The 21,493-nt window shown below is 50.8% G+C and overlaps 4 protein-coding genes across 4 annotated transcripts; 1 reads left to right on the top strand and 3 right to left on the bottom strand.

The window, feature by feature from the left end:
- Positions 1-726, top strand: BROUX77_003666 (uncharacterized protein; the record flags this gene model as incomplete). The annotated part of the gene is made up of 1 exon (XM_073748342.1): positions 1-726. The coding sequence occupies one exon, from the start codon at positions 1-3 to the stop codon at positions 724-726; it is 726 nt and encodes a 241-aa protein (XP_073606091.1).
- A 711-nt stretch (positions 727-1,437) lies between these two features.
- Positions 1,438-2,882, bottom strand: BROUX77_003665 (uncharacterized protein; the record flags this gene model as incomplete). The annotated part of the gene is made up of 2 exons (XM_073748341.1): positions 1,438-2,672; positions 2,810-2,882. 2 exons carry the CDS (start codon positions 2,880-2,882, stop codon positions 1,438-1,440), a joined length of 1,308 nt encoding a protein of 435 aa, XP_073606090.1.
- Positions 2,883-3,652: 770 nt separating this feature from the next.
- Positions 3,653-5,299, bottom strand: BROUX77_003664 (uncharacterized protein; the record flags this gene model as incomplete). The annotated part of the gene is made up of 1 exon (XM_073748340.1): positions 3,653-5,299. The coding sequence occupies one exon, from the start codon at positions 5,297-5,299 to the stop codon at positions 3,653-3,655; it is 1,647 nt and encodes a 548-aa protein (XP_073606089.1).
- Positions 5,300-14,027: 8,728 nt separating this feature from the next.
- On the bottom strand, positions 14,028-15,324 carry BROUX77_003663 (uncharacterized protein; the record flags this gene model as incomplete). Its single annotated transcript, XM_073748339.1, has 2 exons — positions 14,028-14,404; positions 14,508-15,324. The coding sequence occupies 2 exons, from the start codon at positions 15,322-15,324 to the stop codon at positions 14,028-14,030; spliced, it is 1,194 nt and encodes a 397-aa protein (XP_073606088.1).
- Positions 15,325-21,493: the final 6,169 nt, after the last annotated feature.

Here is a 21,493-nt window from a genome sequence, read left to right as displayed (position 1 = left end):
ATGGTGCTCACCCACTCAACCACCCACAAGTACTCGCACCCGTTTCCGGCCGTGGCGCTGGCCTACTTCCTGCGATATTCGTCGCCCAAGTTGAACCCGTTCAGCAAGCATGTCATGGGCACCGACACCATAGACTGCTACGTCGACCCCGCCACAGGCCGCCTGCACACCACACGCATTCACCTCAAGAAGTCGCGCATTCCCGCAGCCGTGTTTAAGCTGCTCCCGTCGTCGGTGACGGGGGGGGCCTCGGACAACAAGTCCTCCTACGTGCTGGAAACCAGTGTCGTGGACATCCGCGAGGGCTGGATGCACACCGAGAGCCGCAACCTCAACTACGTGGGCGTGCTCTCGGTCGTCGAGAAGCAGCACTACAAGGTGCCCAACGGCTTCCACGGCCCGGCCTCCACTAGCAAGGAGACCGATGTGACCACCACCGTCATCTTCCGCTCGCGGCTGGGCGAGAAGCTCAGAGACATGAAGGACTCGTTCCAAACACACAACGAGAACCGCTGGGCTTCCGTCACTGGCTTCGTGGGCTCGTGGGGCGCCAAGGGCATCCAGCGCAGCATCGAGTCCATAGCCTCGACCAAGACGCTGGACCAGCTGGGCAAGAGCCGAGAAGGCATGCATGTGGTGCTTGAGCGGCTGCGCAGCACGAGTCCCATGTCCGTGTTGGAAATGGTGCGCCGTGAGAGACGCGAGCGACAGATGCTTCCGGCTTGAATCTAGCCCATGGCTCCCTTGTCCTTTTGCTTTTGATTTCTTTTTTTTTTCTCTTTTTTTTTTTGCGTCTGGCGGGCGTTTCTCTCCGGCTTTTGGCTGCCATGTCCAGTCCTCTGCCCTTTTGTTTCCTTTATTTTCACGACCATGGCCTGTTTGTATTGTTTCTCTGTTCTCCGATACTCTCATCCCCTTGTACATTACCCTGTTTCTTCACTACTACCCCTCTCTTGTGCAGCGCGGCGTCTGATCTCTTTTGCTACTTTTCTGCTTGTTACTCCATCAATTGTGTTCCTGATCTTCTTTACCTGGATCCTAAAAAGACAATACCATTGTCAGTGTTTGTTCGTTGTTTATTTTCCCCCATCTTCTCTTCACAAAGTTTATGTAATTAGTTTATTTCGATTTGTCCATGATTTCCCCCGCGTAACATGTGTCCGCTATCTCCAAGTTGCTCTCTCCGCCTACATTTCGTATCCAAAAAAAAAATGCATGTTTTTCTGCAGAATGATTGCCAAGATGAAGTAGTCTGTAGTTCCAAGTCATTAGCAAGAATCGTGCGTTTTCATGCTTCGGTTCTACGTAGCCAAGGAGACACTGAATGCTTATTCAAGTTATACGGGTAGTACTACTATTCAACCATCTACCCATTCCGTGTGGTGATACAGTAAGTTAATGTACAAGTCTATCTTCTCGTGCCCCCCCCCCCCCCTCTCAAGCCTTCCCATCCTTCTTCTTCTCCGCCGCAGCCTTGGCCTCCTCATCTGCCATCATGGCTCTAATATCCCTCGCCACCAACCACTCCCTCACACTCACCACCACCTTATCCAGCATCTCGCCGCCCTGCAGCACATCCGGCAAGTTATGCACATCCAGGCCGGACCGATGATCCGTACAGCGGTCCTGGCCATAGTTGTACGTGCGGATCTTGTCCGCGCGCGTCATCTTGTCCTTGGCCAGGACGGCATTGCGTAGCGCATACGCCTGCTCTTCGCGCGCCTCGCGCCGCTGCTGCGCGACGCGCGAGCGCAGCAGCCGCCACGCCGCCTCCTTGTTGCGCTGCTGCGACCGACTGTCCTGGATCGCCACGACCGTGCCGCTGGGCACGTGCGTCAGCCGCACCGCCGACTCCGTCTTGTTGACGTGCTGCCCGCCCGCTCCGCGCGCCCGCATCACCTCCACCCGCACCTCCTCCGCGTCAAGGTAGAAGTCGCTCTCCGGGTTATCCCACCCGTCCTCGCCCGCCGACGCCGCGCCCGCTGCCGACTCGGGGAACGCCGGCAGCACCCACACCGCCACCGCGCTCGTGTGCGTGCGCCCCTTGCTCTCCGTCGCCGGAATCCGCTGCACGCGGTGCATCCCCGCCTCGCCGCGCAGCAAGTCATACGCCCCGGTGTCCGCGACCTCGAGGATCGCCTCCTGCAGGGGCATCTCGCCATCCGCGCCCGTCGAGTCGCCCGCGCTATCCGACATCTCATACTTGACCACGCGCACCGCCAAGCCCTTGCCGTCCAGGTACTGGCGGTACATTTTGAACAGCGAGTCGGCAAAGAACCGGCCCTCCATGCCGCCGGGGCCCGGCCGGAACTCCATCAGGCACGGCATCGCGGCAAACGGGTGGCGCGGGGTGAGCGCGGCCGTCAGCGCGCGCGTCTGCGCCGCCAGCTGCGCGTGCGTGGCCGCCAGCTCGTCGGCTGCCATCTGCCGCAGCTCCGCGTCCGCGTCCGCGTCGGGCGCGCGCAGCAGGCTCTCGAGCTCCGCGAGCGCCGCGCGCGCCGCCTCCCACTGGCCCAGCGCGCTCGCGACCCCCGCCAGCTCGCCCACGCGCTTCGCCGTCGCCGCCGAAAAGTCCTGGTCCAGCTGCGCCTTGAGCTGCGTGTATTCGGCCGACTGCGCCTGCGCGCGCTGCAGCAGAGCCGGGGGCAGCGCCGTGTCGCTGCCGGAGGAATCTGCATTCGGGGAGAGAGGGAGACATGAAGCACCAGGGTCAGCCTCTTTGCTTCTTTTCGTTCTCGGCTTGCAACGACTACCTGATGCCGTTGCTCACGCCATCACATCACCACGCAGGAAATAAAGCAGAACCCACTATTTGATGCCCGGCGAACAGTCTGTACGCTACCGCATTGCCAGGGCTTACGCACTGTTTGGGCGGCTGCCATTGCAGGTCGCCTCCATAGCCATTGTGTTCTCAGCATCGTCGTTAATGTTGCAATATCGCCAGCATCTTCTGGACCTCCAGATGGACCAGCGCTGTTGAAAATTGGGCAACAAACATCTGATTTTTCCTTTTTTGCCCATGCTCATATATTTATGACCCTTAACAGTCCTTCCTCTCTCTTCCCACAATAAACACCAAGACCCTTATGGCCAATTAATCACCAGACTCTCCATGTGACGTTTAACTTTTATACGGGTTAGTTCATGAAGCTCAAAACAGGGCAGAGAAAATCACTCTTGCATCCATCCATTACTTAGGTACAGTAAAACTACAGTCAAACATCCCCGAGCACAGCCCCTCCAACACCAAGCCAAAAGATATTCAGAACAATCATCACCAATACAAACCAATCCCCCTCAAATACTTGTGACAATCAAACCCGACACGAAAAAAAACACACAACTACATTCTGGAACCAACTTCTGACCAACAATACATATTGAAACCCGAATGTCAACAACAAACTGAACTACAAAAGAATAATGAATCAAGCAAAACAAGATATCAATGAAAAAGTTTGTTAAAAAGTAAAGGGGAAAAAAAACCTGTAGGGTTCAAGAGACGCAGTCTACCATCAGACGAGTACAGGACAAGTGGGGTACAAGAAATTAATATAAAGGAAACGTGGGCATGAATCATTAGAGCAAAATAAAACAGTGAGGCAAATGATTGAAGATAACCAAGCCGGGTAGCAGATCACCTCACACCAACTTAGGCGCACACAGGAGTAGTCTTGCGCTTCTCAGCACTGGTCAAGACAAGCATGGGGGCCTTGCGCTGGTCCTGACCCTCGACTTCACGGCCCGCGTTCTTGAAGATACCAGCAAAGCTCTGGTCCTCAACGAGGTTGTCGTGCTTGCGGTCCTTTGAACGAGAATTGGGGCGGTCAGAACCAATGGCACCCCAGCCAGAGGGGGCAGAGCGAATGTTGATGCGAGACTCGGCATCACCGGCTAGGCTGCCAGAGCCACTCCGTCCAGAGTCAGACTCGTTGTCGGTGATCGGAGTGTCAGCTTCTTCAGCTGTTTCGGAAACGGGGCTCATGCTACCAGTAGAGCTGGATGTTCCCTTACGGCGGACAAGACCGGCACGAACCAAGTTGTGCACGGCAGACCGACGAGTGCGAGTGGCAAAATTCTTGCTTCCTTCAAACTTGGCAGTAGGCTTAGCACGCAGCTCCTCAATAGAGGGAGGACCACGAGGCTGGCGAACAGGGTGCTCACCAGCCCGGGCCTGACCAGGCCCATAGGTACCGCTAGCGTTTGTGGGGAAGGCGTTGGACTTGGGACCGGCCGACTTGGGGTCCTCGGTCATCTCAGTAGCAATAGTCAAGTTGGCGTTGTTGTTAGCAGCCATTGACGTAACCTTCTTGTGACCACGGCGGAAAGCATTGGCTGAAGGGGGAGGCAGAGGGGCGTGGTCAGAAGGCGTGTCGTTGCGCTTAGGCGGCGAGGTAGCACGATGGGCGAGGACAGCATTGTCGGTCGGGGGAGAAATCTGGACACGGGGAGCCTGCTGGGGAGCCATGTGTGCCTGGGCCTGGGCTTGAACATGGGCCTGCTGCAGCTGCATCTGCTGGAGCTGAAGCTGGAGCTGTTGCTGCTGTTGCTGAAGCAGAATCTGGGTCTGATCGACGTACTGGGGGTAGCCCTGGTCCATGAAGTACTGAGTCTGACCAGTAGCAGGATCGACGTAGGCATAGATCTGCTGAGTCTGGCGAGGCTGAGCCTGGCCGTACAGAGCAGCTAGCTGCTGCTGCTGGTACTGCTGCATCTGGGGGTTGGCAGAGAGACCCTGAAACTGCTGAGCAGCGGCCTGAACCTCGAGGAGCTGCTGCTGAAGATGCTGCTGCTGCTGAGCGAGATACATATTAGTATGGACCAGACGTTGGTAAAGGTCGGGGTCCATTTGCTCCTGGTCCTGTTCATCAAGTTGAATCTCAGGAGGGGCCAAGATGTGATCAGGCGTGTACTGGGCGGTCATGTGAGCTAAAGCGGCATAGTTCTGCTGCTTCGGCTGACTGGCGAAACGCGGCATAGCGCTCTTAGGGCCGTTTTGCTCACCAGATGTCGACGCAAGCGATGTTCCACTGACATTGCGAGACATGGCAGGCTTGCTACCAGTGACAGGAGAGGTCGGGTAGGCAGCACCAGTGGCTGTCTTTGGAGCAGTGCGTAGGCCAGCCAGCATGTGGCCACGGCTAGTTCGGGGTGTGGGCACAGCGGGATCGCTAGGCTCAGCAGTACGCAAGGTATCGAAGGAAAGGGGCTTAACATTGGCACCCCCGCGACGAGATGCCAGGCCGGAGGCCTGGGCGGGAGCGAAAGAAGACATTTGAGCAAGACCGCCTGCGTCCATTGCTCTCGATTTTGAAGTGAAGACGGAAAATAAAGGGTTGACAAGATCTAAGCTTGAATGATGGAATGATAAGACGCACAGAGTCGTCTAAATTGTTGGCAAGGGGTAATGAAACCAATGACTAAACTAGGTCTTGTGGCTGTGAAAAGCAAAAGCTCAATTGCGGGCAAAATTAATGCTGGTTGTTTTTGGATGTGGGCTTTGTGCGGTCTCGTCCGGGAGACAACGAAAGCAAGGTCCTGAGACTGGAACGTGGTGGTATCGTGAGTTAAATCGCAAAGAATATGACAGCAAAGCTGAACGCCAACAGAAAAGACACGTGACGAGAAAGAGGTGGAAATTTGTGGATTGGTTTACACCGGGCAAAGAAACAGAAGAAAAAAAGAAAGCGAAGCGATTCAGTGTAGTTCAAAGGAGGCACTGGGCAGTTCAATCACACGATTCCAGGCTGCGGATAGTCGAAAGCGAGTAAGACTCGGTAAGATGAAGCTGGTAGCGCAAATCAAGATGGTGCAGATAGCTCGAGGTGGCAAATTGACTGGCGATGTCGAGACGATGCGAACGGTATGAACTGGGCAGCAATTATGTATGGATAAGAATGAAACACGAAGGTGGGCGAAGAAAAGAATGTGCACTGTGTACAGGCAATTAAGAAAAAGAAGCGTTTGAGTGGATGCAAAGAAATGTGATATTCCGACGAAATTGCTTAGTGACCACGACGGTCGGAAAAGAAGGCGATTGGAGAAATGAAAAAGAGGAGGAAAGCAGAAAGAAGGATGGGCGGTTTGGAAGAAGCCAAGCTCGTAGTGAACCGCTTGTATTTTGTTGGTGCGTTGTTTGTGTGTGCTGGGAAAGAGGCCCAGGATGAGTGATGCGAATGGGTGCGTATTCTTATGTTTGACGAGTGAAAAAACGATAGCAGAGAGCGAGCTTTTTTTTGGAACAGGTCGAAAGCAAGAAAACGGTAGTAAACAGAGTACGAGTACAGACGATGACAAGACGGAAAATGCAGAAGGTAAGTTTTGTGATCTTTAAGAAGAGAAAAAAACAACGACGCCGACGATACAAGCTCGCACGAACGAGAGAGAAAGAGAAAGAAGGAAGAGGATGGGATGGTGAGAGGAGGGAAATGTAAAGAAGAAAAAGAAGAAGAAGAGAGGGAAAAGTCTGGAGGCCAATGGAGGTGCAGGTGGAGGGGAGAAAAGGAAAAAAAAAAAGATGCGATGGAAGGAGCTGCACCACAAAGGAAACGACAGCCCAGTGGGCCCCCTTCCTCCCCCTTCCTCCCCCGAGAAAACCTGGCAAGGAAAGAATAGAAGTCGCAGACAAAAAAACGGGTTAAGTGGGCAGGTGGGTACAGGGAGCTCAGGGCTTGAGGGGCGTCCAAGCAGAGGGCATTCCGGGTGGGGTGGGCTTATCTAGATGGTTGTGTTGGTACAAGTTGGTGGCCAGTGCGGAAAAGAAGCAGCAGATGAATAGAAAGATGAACAGAGTGAACAGGCAAGATGAACGCCGTATGGCTTGGTTCGTCGCAGCACCGATGCAAGCGCGCTGGTTTGCGGTGTGTTTTTATGTCCTCAATCACATAGGGACACATGCATGCAGGCTGTATGTGCATACACATGTAACTATGTATGTACTGACTGTGTAGATACTTGTATAGCTACATATCGGCAGCTGGCAACTTCCCCGTGAGAGCTGCTGACTCCGCAGCCACCCAAGGAGGAACGCCGTGTTCTAGGGGAAGACCAGGCCGAGAGGGAGGTTCAGTCATCAGCCATACGGCAAGCTAACTCTTGGAACTGGGCAGGTGCTTGGTTGTATGCAACAAGGAAAGAGGGAGCTAGATAGGCAAGCAGGATGTCCTCTCCAAAAAAGAAACAAAAAAGGTCTTGCCGGTTTTCTTCTCGTCTTCGTGTCCACAACTAACTACATACAAAAGGGCAGCTGCCACCCAAAGCGAACAAGAATTACCACCTTCCCTCTCAGTCAATAAACAACGCAATGACGTATTAAAAAAAAATAGAAAAAAAAAGATGCATCGGCCAAGGAGGCCTAACTGCTGCAACTGCCTACTGCCGGCGGCGGCAATCAGTGAAGCGTACTTGTCTCGACCGCGTTTGCATTCCCCGCGCCTTCTGCAAGTGGCAGATCCCCCATTGTGGCCAGTTATACCTGCAACAACTGCGTGCCAAATTAACAACAAGTGCACCGCTGTGCCTATGCCCACAAGCCCTGCAAGTCCTGCAAGAGGACAAGTATAGAACAGAGCATCCATCTGTGGCCCAGCATTACATCAGTAACAACGGTTCACGCGGCAAATCAAGATCACCGTAACCCTTGACCACCCACACAACCTTCTTTTTTTTCCTTGCCCATCTCTTGTGCACTTTAAGTGGTCTCTGTTTAACCTCGATTATTTTGGTATTCGCCCCCATACCTGACTGACAGTCTTCTGTTTTCCCTTCCTTCCGCCCTCAAAGCTCCAGGCAAGAGGCCCACAAGACTTCTCTCACCTCCCAGCGATGGTGGCCCCTGCCGGCCAACCCTAACTGCATATGAAACTTTACAGTTTGCGAAAAAGCCCAGACATCCTTGCCTTGGAAGAACCCTAGCCCTGTCCGTATATACATATTTACGTGCATATGCATATAGCGCTGACACAGCACATGCCGAAAAAGACCGAACGCGCTGCGTCACCTGGCTCTAGGGTATACACGCAGGACACAGTGTAGGCACCGCCAGCCAATGAGAAGGCGTATCCTTTGTCACTCGAAAAAACAGGTGAGGCCCAAAGCAACCCCAGGGCTCAAATGATTTCGCCCTCGCCTAGCACCATCGACGTCGTCAATGCATTCATTCTCTGCACACTAGGATCCGTAGAGTCTCTTCTCTCTCTTCTCCTGTTGGAAGCCCTTAAAGAAGTCGAGCTAGCGCCATGAACAGCTTTCCAGCCAGCTAGCCCCAGGCAAGTCCAATCAGGTTGGTCTCCGCCGCTGGAGACGCTTGCTGGCCTATAGCTACTTGCTTGTGTGCGTCTATGCACACCCCCTTGTCACTGAGTTTTTGTCTCTTTTTTCTTGCTAGTTCTCACCTGCACTCGTAGCATGTTGCGTTGAGTTGACGAGAATAGTTTATGCGGCCAGCCATTTTAGTCAAATACAAGTATGTTGTACATAACTACAGTCAGTACATGTGGCTGTGAAAAAGACCCAAGTCACCAAAGCATAAAGGACGCTGAGGCGTGTGTGCATACTTCACGATCGCCTGGACAAGTGCTAAACTACATGCATGACATAACCTACGGATGTGTCCCTTTGTTCTCTCATAAAAGTAATAGCGTCGAAGTCACATGGAACAGTATAGCTAATTCCAAGCTGGTGTCATAAAAGTCAAAATGGGTACAGCTCACGCAATGGCTGAGCTGATGGGGAACGTCTTGAGCCTCAAGATAGACTCTAATAATAAGTGCATTCATGCTGTCAAAACCTGAGCAGCCAAGCTTCGTCTTAACTTCGTAGACAGAAACAACAGGAAGGGCAGAGATGTTTCTCTTGGGTGAAATTAGTAGTTGTTGGGAGGGCCTGGATGTTGTCTTTGTTTGTGCCATTACGACCAGAAAGGGTACAAAGCTTAGGGTTAGGTGTTATATGTCTTACAGATGATGTTCTTCCGCTCCGTCTCACCGCCGGTTTTTTTTTTCCCCCTTCGTCATCAACGAACGAGAAACCTGGTACTCTTGCTACGGCAGCGTAAGATCCAAGAAAGTTCCGAGCCCCCAAAAAGTGCGATTCGCTCCATCATGTTTCAAAGAAGAAGATGAGCGAAGGGAAGGGTTTACCTTGCTGTGTAAACCTGTGTGTGCGGTACCTCAATCTACGTGTTGAAAGAGTGGCGATGCAAAGTATATCTCGCTAGCACGGCACAGGCCGCGACCCTTGAAACACGGTTGCGATAGCATGGGCTCTCTGCCAGGGTCTGCAGAAGCGTTCTGAAATTAGAATACACAGGCGTTCGGAGCAGGCAGTCTGTTGGCCTGCCCTGGAGGACAACAACACAAAAGAGCAAGAGAAAAAAAGAGCATGGGGTTTTTTTCTTGCTTTTCTTTTGTGTCTGCCCTGTTTCCTCCCTCGTTTCCCTGGTCTTATTTTTTCTTTTCTCACTCGTGGTTATTTATATAACTGTGGGACCGACTGTTTTTTTTCTTTTCTTTTCTCAGGGCTTGAATTGTGGTTCGCTTGTTGGGCTTCGAGTCGCTAGTAGATGTTTAGATCGCTCACAAGAGAAATCAAGGACTTGTGCAGATTTGCACTTTTGCGAGGGCCGAGGCCAGGTGAGAATGATATGAGCGGATTAGCCCATAGACATAGACACGGCTAAACTAGCAATATGTACCTGTGTACCTGTTGTCGTTGCCCACAGACAAGTATCGCTTGTAGTACGTACGTCTGCATGTTTCATTCTCGTGGTAATCCTCTTTCCTCTGTGGCTTCCCACCAGTCCCCCTTTCTGTCCCTTTTACCTGCTCCATGTCTCTCAAGACGTCTTTCCCCTCTGTTGGTCTTTTCTCCTGGAGTTCGTAAACAATTGAAACCAAGGATGACGCGTGATGAGCACAAGTAGTCTCTATACCTCTATGCCTCTATACCGCCTTTTAGGCCAGAGTTATATAAAAAAAAGAAACCAGGTCAAAAATGGCCTGTAATTTCGACTGGGCCAATCTGCTCTGCTGACCGTCCAGAGAGCCGTGGGTCCGAATGACGAATGACGTGAAGAGATTAAAGCGTGGCCCAAGCATAAAACGATTTGATGACACCTTGATCTACCTTCTGAAGTGAAGAAATCTGCGGCCCATTGTATGAATCTCCATACTGGTTATATCTCGCTGTTTTAAAAGGCCTGAAACCGGCTGGGTGTCAACCACGGATAGAGTGGCCTTTGTATCAGCTGCTTCTAATAACCACACACAAGCAAGCATTAACTAAGATTCGGTTACTGGTTATAGTTGGTTACTTGTATTGTCCGGCCGAAGCTTCCCCTCGCTTCAACACTCCTGCTCAAGTAACGACGATGACACCAGCACAAGAATGCACAGAAAGGGGGGAGAACAGGATCCCTTCTCCGTGCTCTCGTCAAGGCGAAACACGGGGGAGCGCGGGTTCCCATGACCATATGGAAACCCAAGCCGAACAGGGAGTAAAGAGAAGGTCTTTGCAGAGGGAACCACCATGACGCTCATCTCTGCAACCCACTATCGCAACACAGAAAAAAAAAAGTACGTATATACATACATGCAACACCAAGTACTAACTAACTACATGGAAAGTGTAAAGAGCAACTAGTGGCGTTGTTGGTCCTTGTATTCTCGTTTACCAACAAGGGCCACCGACACCAGAGGGAGAAATGAGAAGACAAAAGACTCGGTGTTTATGGTGCTTGATCAAGCTGTGTAGCACGATCTAGACAGGGCTCCAAGAGGCCAAGCCCGCCAGCCTTTTTCTTTTGAACCGACTTGCAAGAAAGGGATTGTCGTGTTGTGGCTGAGCCCTGAGCCTGTTTTTCTCTTTTGTTTTTTTTTTTCTTTTTTTTTTTCTTCTTTTTCTAAAACATCTGTGCGCACACCATCTACCCCCTGATGATCTTGTGCTCTGTTGGGCAGTGATCCCTGAGTTTTAACGGTGCACCTTTTCTTTTTTTTCACTTCATCATTACGAATCCTTGACACTGACTGACTTGATGTGGCTATATGCAAGTAACAATTGACAACGTGAAAGTGAAGAATTTTCCTTTTCTTCCTTTTTTTTTTTTTTTTTTTTTTTTTTTCTTGTTGCTCTTTCTGCACTCGGAGATGTTAACTTTAGGCCCTCAGTTTGATATCAGGTTGTCACACTCCCGTTTGACAGAAGCTTCCCATGTATGCTCCTCAGGGATGGAGGAGGGGTTGAAGCTTCTGTATGTACAAATACAAGTCCTCTTGTCTCTTGGAAGCTCTTGGGGAGGGAACCCTGGAAAAAAGAAAAGAACAGAATAGAAGAGACCATTGCTGACGCGGGGGTATCCTCGGGGCATTTTCATCGTAAAGCGAAAGCATGATGATGATGTACCGTCGAGAGATTATAATTAGCCACGATACTACCAAGGAAGATAAGGATCCGAAGGAACCATATAGAGTAAGACTGCACTCTGTCCGTCAGTCAGTCAAGTCGGTCTCTGCTCTCTTCATCTTCTTGACCCAACTACCTGCGTATCTGTGTAAAAGACAAGATACACAATATACACAAGCATACAGACATATGCTTGTGCCTTTGCTGGTAGCGCTGTGCATGCTTCGTCATCTCCACCGGAGATTCCCTCACATGGTTGAAATTAATCTTGTCCAATTTCACTAGATATGCACCCTAGATACAATAGTCTGGCATAATTTGTGCTGCCCTGTGCGGCCATGGAATAATGAACTACGCACGGGAGCATCATAGTTACATATACAACTAACACAAGCGCACAAAGGGGGCTATTTTATCTAGTTAGGCTTAAGGTGAAATGAACCGACCACGGTAGCTTCAAGGCGAACCATGACTCGTTCTAGGGTCCATATACCCTACATGTAACTAGCCACACAGATGAAGACGCACTCAGACGCTTCTCATGTAGGCGTCAATCTGCATCGAGAATTGCAACATTGGCTTGAGATGTCGACAGCCACAAAGTAAGGCGTCCCGCGTACATGGCATAACAATTTGAAAAAAAGGGACATTACACCTGCATAGACAGCGCTCATGATTAACTATAACCATACCAAAGATTGCAAGTACACTGCGCCGATGGCTGGCTGCATTGCATGTCTCAGATGGTGTTACGTGAGAGAGCTGATCGATTTTCCTCCAACGTGAATTCATAGCTGCAAAAACAACAAGACGGGCTCGTGAACTAAGCAAAGACAAACAGCCAGCGCACGCAGATACCATGCCAATGAATGTCCCAAATATTATTATCAGTCTCAGGTCTCACATGCACATCAGCCCGTCCCTACAGACGAACGTCTCAGTGAGGCCATGGTTACACAGACCGTGAATACATGTGTGTTTGTAGATCGATCAGCCCGAGACACCAACTGCCATTTTTCTCATTCTTCTTTTTTTGCTAGATAAGCCTCTGGTATTGGCCTTAGAGAGACCCCTCCTGACAACCTACTCAGCCAGATCATCCAACCTCAAAAATCCAAGTGCTACGAAACGGCCCAAGGGAAAAGAAAAAAAAGGAGACTTCCCAAGGCCAGTAGAAACAACCCAACCGAGGACACGCGAAACATGTCAACTATACATAACTACTTGTTACATCACGGATACATGCAGGTCAATGTTCATTTTTTTTCTCTTTTTCTTTCTTTTTTTGTTCTTCTTCTTCTTTTCTTCCCCCTCCACTTTTCTCTCTTTTAGCCGCGATATCAACAACCTTGGTCACCAACCCGCTGCGGCTCTCTGCAGATCGGGCGGCTATATAGACACACTCAGCAATCCGAAGTGCAACGGACGTCGTTGTTGGATATTCTCGACTATCCGTGTCCCCGATGCACCGTGGGGGATGGCTTGTATGTATATGTACATACGTACATACATATATAAATGTGTGGCCACTTGTTTGATATCTCTGGCGTTTGTGCTGGTGAGCCGCTGGCATTTGGGGGGGGGGGGGGTCTCTTTTGGGGAGACTTGGTCAAATCAGCCGCTGTGTTGTATGCACAGCCTGAGAAGGCACATTCATGCAGTTGTATGTACGCAAATAGATAGAGACAGCCGCCAGTGTCGTATATCAGGCGTGCTTGATGGCCCGGATGGCGATTCGTGGCTCTGCGGGATCAATATCCACCATAACATGCAAGTATCGTGTTCCAAAATATAGCTGCATCTAATGCGCCATAGGAAATCGGAGCACAACACGCGGCTCTTAGAGTAGCTCTGGAACCGAAGCAGCGACAGACTGAATGGTACTCATGCCTATGGTGTATCTTGAGGAACACAGGGAGCGGGAAATATCATAAAGTAGATGTTGTACTCGGTGATACTTCGTTTGCTTGCACCGAAGAGATTCTGTAATGTTAACTTTCTTTTGATGTGAACCTAGTTACAACTATCATACCCTTCAAGTGTCGTGAATGAGCTTCCTACCATCAGCGAACTACGCGCTACACCAACCCGTTTCGTAGAACTTGTCCGTAGGTTGAACATTGACATGTCGCCCAGGGCCTTTGGAGACTCCATGGACAATTACACATAACTACGACATACAACTCAAGCTTCAATACATGCTCACTTACAGAGTTACAATTTCCATTAAGTATATACCATAAAATCGCCACTTTTGAAACAGGACATGTCCCGAGTGTGTAAGTCTATAGATTAGGCGACTAGTCATGTTGACAAATGAAAGTAAGTGAATTAGAACCAGACAGACCATCCGTTCTTCTGTTGTGACCGGAATTGCTGCCCAATGAGTTGGAAAGCAAGCCTGGTGTCTCCCATTCGATGATACCAAGGCTTATTGGGAAGAAGTGAAAGAGAAAACAGAGAGAAAGTATGAGTACGAGACAAAACAGAAATCATATGCATCATGAGGGTCGTATCAGGTTCAAGGCCAAAAATGGCAGAGTGTCATGACGTCTGGGAGGTGAGATGGCGTGGCACAACCCATGTGACAGAGTCAGTTAGCTATGAGCTCAGGGAACGGGAGCTTACTGGCGCTTCTCAGCAGGAGTCACACTAGGACCGTATGAGCCACCGCGCTTACTGACGCAACACGAGCAAGGGCCATTGTTGTAGACAACAGTATGGCGAGTCCACTGCTGTCCGTTCATGATCTGGCCCTGAATAACTTCTCCGTGGGCGTGTCCGGAGCCAACACTAGCTTTGATGGGCACGGCAGATTTGACAGAGGTCTGTTCAGAATCAGACATTTTGGCGTTGATAAAATCCTCAGCGTCTGTGTCTGAAAGATAATCAGGGTTTGGTTGATGAATGAACTCTGTTTCTGAAGTACGAGTTCCAAGCGTGAAAATAGACTCCGAGACCTCTGGGGGCGTCAAAGGCGGAGGAGGCACGCTAAAGTAGTCTGGAACAATAGTTAGAATGTCGGATATTGAAAAGGGGGAGAGGGGGAGGGGGGAAGGAGGGGAGACGGCAAGAAGTTATAGAATTTTCTTGGACCAACTTACAAGAAGGGTTGTTCAGAAGCGTTGAGTTCACAAAGTGTCTTTGCAAACTTTGGTGGTTGAGAAGTTGTTGGGTTTCAAGTTGGGGAGACAGAGTCCGAAAATCAAGCGATTGATAGCTGGGTTGACTCAAGTAGCGGGTTGAAAGCGAATTGGGTTTAGTGGTGTATGTGGTTATGGAGGGAGAAGAAAAGGGAGAGAGAGACAGTGAGGATTTCGTAATTGAAATAGTGGACGGAGAACAGGGGCGAGAAGATGGAGAAGTGGAAGGAAGAGACGAAGAAGAAGGTGGGCGTCTTGTCTTGAATTTGCAGACCAGCCACCAGACAACAAGCAAAACCGAGATGATGGCAAGAGCACTAGGCAGCTGCGATGTAAGTGTGGCAGTTACGGCCTCAAAGTGGCCCAAGGACACCTGTTGCAGGTGGTTCTGAAGGCCGTTTTGGCGTTGCTGAGGCAGCAACGGAGGCGGCGGCGGCGTTTGCTGTTGACTGTTATGAGAGTGGGCTTTTTGATGATGCTGGTCGTACGGCAAGGAAGGAACAACAGTGATTGGTTTGGCGGCAGTCAGGTCAAAAAGCGGGACTGGCTGGTTGTGGAGAGTTGATTTCTGGTTTGTTCTGGCAGGTGCAGTTGCAGTGGGTGAAGTGGAAGCGGAAGGCAAGGAAGATGAAGACAAAGAAGCTGCAGTGTTGGCGGCGGCGGTGGTGGTGGTTGAGGAAGAAGAGAATAATGAGGAGGGAGGAAGGGAGTAAACATCCGAAATAGTAATTTCCGCCGCAGCAGAGGGTACTTGTAGGAGGTGAAAAATGGCAGGCATTGTGAAGACCGAAATGATTCCTTAATGTTTATTCTTGCCTTATTTTCAGGCACGTCAAAAGCAGGCCAGGGCAGGGAAATGCAAGACTACTTGCTGACTGAGCAGGAAGGACTTGCACAAAGTTGAGTAGGAAAGCGCAAGTACCAAAAAGGAGCAGAGGCCACACGGAGACAAGAACAACCCCCGGAAGGCAAGAACGAGCACAAGAGAAAAGGTAGGTGCAACGCAACGTAAAGGGTGCACAAGTAAAGGGGAAATCCCCTATCCTGGTATTTTTTCTTCTGTTCCCAAGACGTATAAGGCAGAGTGGTGAAAGACCAGATGAGGCCAATTGTGCTTGAAGCGGAGCGTTTATGGCCTGCAGGTGGAGACTGGGTTTACAGGTGGGAGCAGGCTTGGGTTCTTTTTTTTGTCTCTCTTCCTCTCGGGCTGCAAATTCGGGAGCCGGCGGGGAGGGTGTAGCAGAGGCACAAGTAAATGCGGTAAAAGTAGAGGCTTGTCGAAAAGCCAGAGACGGGCGAGACTAGAACTGCGAATACAATCGTATTTGCACCTGGATATTTTATTTGGCCTTGTCTCGGTGACAGGGTTGCAGCCAAGGATACACAGCGAAAAAAGGATTCTTTGACAGTGTCGGATTGTCCTAGGGCTGGCAACCCAAGCTGAAGAGGAAGCAGCAGGATTCACTGGCCTGGTACGTAGTGGGTTTCGATTTACAGATTGGCGCAGCAAAGCCGGTGCCAAATGGTGGCCAGATGGGTGCAAATGGTTGTGGTTGTAAGGCGTCTAAGTGTCTGGTCTGACGGACAACACGAGCAAATGGGCGCGGGGCAGAAGGCAGCACGTGCGGGCTTGAAGCTTCGGAAATGTTAGAGGGAAAGAGCTTTATGATAAGAGTTGATGAAGATGATAAGCAGGCTTTCGTAAAGCAACAGCCAAAAAAAAAAAAAAAAACAAGAGGACCCGGTACTAGGAAACAAGGCAGGCCTGACTCAAGAGAGAAGAAGGCCCAGATGAGATGGGATGAACAGGACTTACAAGTTTCTTATATGCTGACAAGTAGCAAAAAAAAAGACGCGATAGTGATAATGCTGGCCAGGGAGAAACAAGAAGAAAAAAGGATACAGCGATGAGCAGAGAATAAAAAGAAAGTCGAGACAAGGTAACCGCACACAAAGCAGCAGAGTTCAGCTTGCTATGTTTTTTTTTCAGCGCGACCAAACAGGCTAAAAGGACCAGGCGAAGAGAATTGCACACGCGGGCGCCAGAACAATGAGACTTTCTGGTGGCGATAGGGATGGAGGAGCTGCAGAACCAGAGTGAGCGAGAAAAAAGATGATCAGATATCGCCGCAATATATCAGCAACAAAAGCGGCACTAGGTCTTGCAGAGAACCGGAAACCAGGCCAGGCAAGCTGAGAGAGGGGAGCGGCCGTGCGGGGGCCAGAATGACAATGAAAATCGCTTTTGCTGTGCGGAAGAAGCCGACCCTGACGCCTGCAATATCCGGGATTTTGCCCTGATGCAGTTTAGGTGGTGTTGTTAATGACTGGGGCCAATGACCAAGTGCGCTGAAAAGAACCCCGGTCAAGCTCAAGGATACCTGCGACTCGAACTGGACTTGGACTTGTGGACTGGTGCAAGTGGAGAATGGATAGGGATCGAGATGGGAGACCCGGTGACGAGGGGTTGCTGTTTCGGCTTCACTCTTTCCAGAGGTGCTCGGCGAGAGCGAGGGCGAGGGCGAGACAGAAGCAAAGGGAACACCAGCGGCGGAGGCAACGGGCGGGGCGAGATCGTGGTGTTGGAATAGTTGACCTGAGAGTGTGTGCAACAGTCTCTAGGGTTGGGGTTAGACTGGCGATCTTGAAGCGGTTAAAGACGAGTTGGCAATGGAGGATAGACACATACAGCAGAAAGCCACGGTGTAGTAGAGGCGGGAGCCCATCCAGACTTATACTGCGGCGCGTCTGCCCCGGTGCAAAGGCAAGTTAGGCCCATCCAGACATGGCATGGCCAGGATGCAACGGGATGCTCACATGGTGCTATGCCTCTGATACTTCGGAATAGACTTATTTTTCTGGGCTCGTAGCGCAGTGTCTGGGCAGTCAGAGGGGTGGGGGTATGGATGGCAACAAACCATTCTGCATGCAGATCTGGATCTTGGTCCAACTACTGGTTTGGACGCTCAGCAAGCTACGCCCAAGGAGGCTCCTGTACCAGCAAGTCAAGGCAAGCATTCAGCGCTACTGTCCAGACTCGTTCGTCTCAGCTGGCTGTGCTTCGACAATCACTGCCCAGGCAGTTTACCGTCTCTTGTCAGCCAGGGTTTCCAAGACAGAGAAAAAGGGAGAAGGGGAGCGACCTCTGACTGGCATCGGTACTTGTCAAGGGACTAGCTAGCTAGCCCACTGGCGGCCATCCATGGGGCAGAGAATCAGGACGAGCCTGATCTGCGGATCCGTGCAATATCCCCGAGGGGCAAACTTGATGCTCAAATTTCTCGCTCGCACTCTCCAGCTTTCAGCAGCCGTTGCATGGCAAGCGGACAGCCGTCGCCATCCTTCAGAGACAGAGTTCAGAGAGCAGCGGCGGCATGGGCCCAGACTAAGACCAGAACAGACCAGACCAGACCAGGAACAGGGGACCTGGGTTGAGCATCCTCTTTTTGTTTTTCTTTCGTTCTTTTTTCTTTTCTTTTTGTAGAAGAACCCCAGTGCTCTCTCTCTCTCTTTCTCTTGATGTCTTCTGAGTGGCTGATTAAACTTGTTCAGCAGACGTGGTTGGTGTCTTGCAGACAAGGCTAGTCACAAGCAGGAAGCGAGAGGTCAGGGCCTACAGAATTATTAAAGTAGATCGTGGGATGCATTCTCGAATTTGTCATGGAGGAACACAGCCATAGGACAGACGTACAGGCGTAGCTTCGTGGCTGTGGCCATAGTGACACTCATACTCATACTCATACTCATACTCATACTCATGTCTATTCTCACACACCACACACCACATAACTTGTCCCAAGCCTGTCAGTGTCGTCCTCCTCTCCCTCCCCCTCTCCTTGGCCTTGGGTCCCTCCTCTTCCAGCTCCAGCCTAGAAGCCAGTCGGTAAAACGGCTGCGAGGGGAAATAGAGGCTCACATCGTTCCTCAAGCTGCGCTGAGTGTCTTGTAAAGTGTCTCACCCCAGTCCAAGTGAGAACGTGGCCAACGCCCAGGACGACGACTAGTTCACGACCGATGTCTTTTCCTTGGGAAAGACGGTCAGAACTAAATGTGTCTAGAGTAAGGGTTGTGGCGCTTTTCTGTGCAAGCCAGAGTGCACCCACCGCTGGGCCCTAATAGACCGCGCCACGGCAGACTAGTCTGCACTGCATGTTCCCATATCACCACGACTGCCTTCCATTGAGCACTTGTACAGGCGACATCCCTGTTTTCAGCCGATATGGCGTTCTTGTCAGAGGTCATGGGCATGCGTGCATGCATCCGTCCGCGTTGTACTTGGGCTTCATCTTGGTCTTGGCTTGTTCTTGGGCCGGCGTATGTACATACATATGCATGTGTTCTGCTGCTGCTGTCTTTGAGAAGAATCATGTAGTGTGACTTTGGTGTAACTAGTAACTAGTCACATAGACAACTATGTACACCACTACATGATATTGACATGGAAGTAGACTTACAAGTACTAGTTATCGATAACACACACACACACATCCACACCCTGCCTGTCACAAGTACGCCCCAAGCCCGCGGGTTTCTTGTCTCTGTCTCTGGCCGGGCCACCCTTTCCGACCCTGGCTTGACCCATCGTTCGAGGTGGTCCCCTAAACAGGCCATTTCTCGCAGAAAGTGCCCATTGTCAACATGGCTTGTCCGTAAACGCCATTAGCCGAGTCTGCTAGCCATGATGGCTGCATTGGGGAGGGTGTGTTGCTGCTGTTGGCACATACACAACACTAAATATATGGTTAGTTAACTATATATAGATACATACGTGCATGGAATGTCAGACCATCTGCCTCGGGCCAGGGTACAACTCTGTGGCTACAGGCACACATCGTGCTAGCTGTCAACAGGCGCAGGACCCAGGTGACTTTCTGACGCACACGCTGTCCTTGACGGCTGTTTATGGCGTGTGGTATTACAAGGAAAAAGAAAAGTACAGCAGTGGCATGCCAACCAACACAGCTCGGTGTATACTTGTACGCCATGAAACACAAGTTTAGGAACATCACAGCTGGCTGGGCTGGCTGGGATAGAGTACAAGCATGTATGTTGTATGTACATACAGATATACGCACAAACAGACCACCGTCTACTACCCCTGCGTTTCTTCGGCGTGTTCTGGAAAGCTGGCAGAACAAGCTGCCGTCCACAGCACTCGGCAGACGTTGTAAAGAAGAACGCCATTCATTTAGCTATCGGTACACCTGTAACTAGTTATATTACTTCTGTGGCTACATAGTTACTCATCTATGTGCATACATACATATAGAGCTTCCGGATTCATACCCTCAGCTGACAAAGGGAGCGCGTTACAGGCATATATATGCACATACAGGGCCTTTGGGGGGGGGGCTTCTCCAGGGAAGGAAAAGTGACTCTGGGTTGGCCTGTTATTTTGGGATTTGTCCAAGATTCAGGACAGAGAAGTGCGACCCGGGCAGAGCTGAAATAACATGGAATGAGGAAATGACTCTCAAAGGCGAAGGCCAGCGAGGCCCGTTTCAAAACATGGCTCTTGTCCTTGTCCCTGTCTTTGACCTTGCAGTACTCGTAGATCTCCTACTAGTTACAGCTTTGTTTGAGACACAAAGACGAGAGGAATGAGAAGGGACTGGACATGTTGGATTACGTCATGGGGTTTCCTACCTGGTGGGCGGCTTTGGGTCAAACAATTGATACCGGCAGAGGGGAGGTGTTTGGAATAACCACAGACAACACAACACGATGGCTGACTACTTGGATCCCGAGTAACTAACACTGGGATCAGCAGACAAGCAGCGCATATGCACAAGTAAAAGTGTGCATGCATGTGTGCGCGTATGCATGCGCTACAATGTATGTACGTATGGACATATGCACGAACTATGCAACTAGCTAGCTAGTCACTCAACTACTAGTCAGTTCGTTAGTCGTAAAACTCGCACCTATGCTATGCTGGCTTGCATAAGATTCAGCTGCCATGGAGCGAATCGCTGACATCATCTCACAGTTCCTCTGGATCCGAGTCACGCGTCTGATGCGTGTATTCAGTGCCTTGGATGTCTGGATCGGGCCCTTCAGTTGGCAATGTCTCTGCATATACGTGTGTACGAGCATGTAGCTATGAGTTGGACATGCAGTGATTTGAGTTGAGCAACACTCCAAACTCCACCACATCACACCACATTACACCGAGCCACAAAGCGCGAAATCGCCTGCATCGACACCGACATCGCAACGTCTCCGCTTGGGCAGCAGTCCTCACTTGCACTGCACTGGGCGCCAGCTCCAATGCCACTTCCGTTGCCCTGTGCCGTCTGCTGGCTTTCAGCCAGGCCTGCACTGTTGGCTCTCGACAGACCAAGCTGTAGGTGACGTTGACTGATACTCGATCTTCTCAGACTGGCACCCACATGCACAAGTGGTCCTGTTTACGTTTTGCCTTTAGCTTAAGCTACAGGGACAGCCATATGTTGAAAGCACATTGAATCTCAGTCTCCGCCCCTCTGCGTCTCCCCGTCCCCGCCGACTTCAGGTCCCACGCTTGATGTGTGTATGTAACTACATACACCATGCAAGGGATGTTTGACAAAAGTGCAGTGCTTGCTGTGGCCGAGGCATAAAGTGCTGCGGCGTGTGTACAATGCATCCAAGCAAGCCCCGTCCCAGTCCCCACAACAACATCTTGGTGGCGGCTGCGTACAGATGCAGCTCAGAAGAGTGCCGGCCGGCTTTGTTTACCTGTCGGGACTAGGCATAGCCCGCATAGCCATCATAGGCACATTGACGTCTCCCACCAGCACACGTCCCTGTGTCTGTACATCCATACATGCGCTATTTACCTCGTTTAATTGGATGCCATGCCCTTGCTAGTCAAGTGTCAAAACACTGTCAATGCAGCCCTATCCCGCCAGCGCCAAGCAGGTTGCACTTATGTACTGGGCTCCATGTACAAATACAAACCAGTG

This window comes from Berkeleyomyces rouxiae (genome assembly GCF_048999995.1).
Source record: "Berkeleyomyces rouxiae strain 22BRR77 chromosome Unknown BrBRR77_ptg000003l, whole genome shotgun sequence".
NCBI lineage: Eukaryota > Fungi > Ascomycota > Sordariomycetes > Microascales > Ceratocystidaceae > Berkeleyomyces > Berkeleyomyces rouxiae.
Note: the sequence above shows the minus strand (reverse complement) of the source record. Positions and strands in the feature narration are given on the sequence as shown.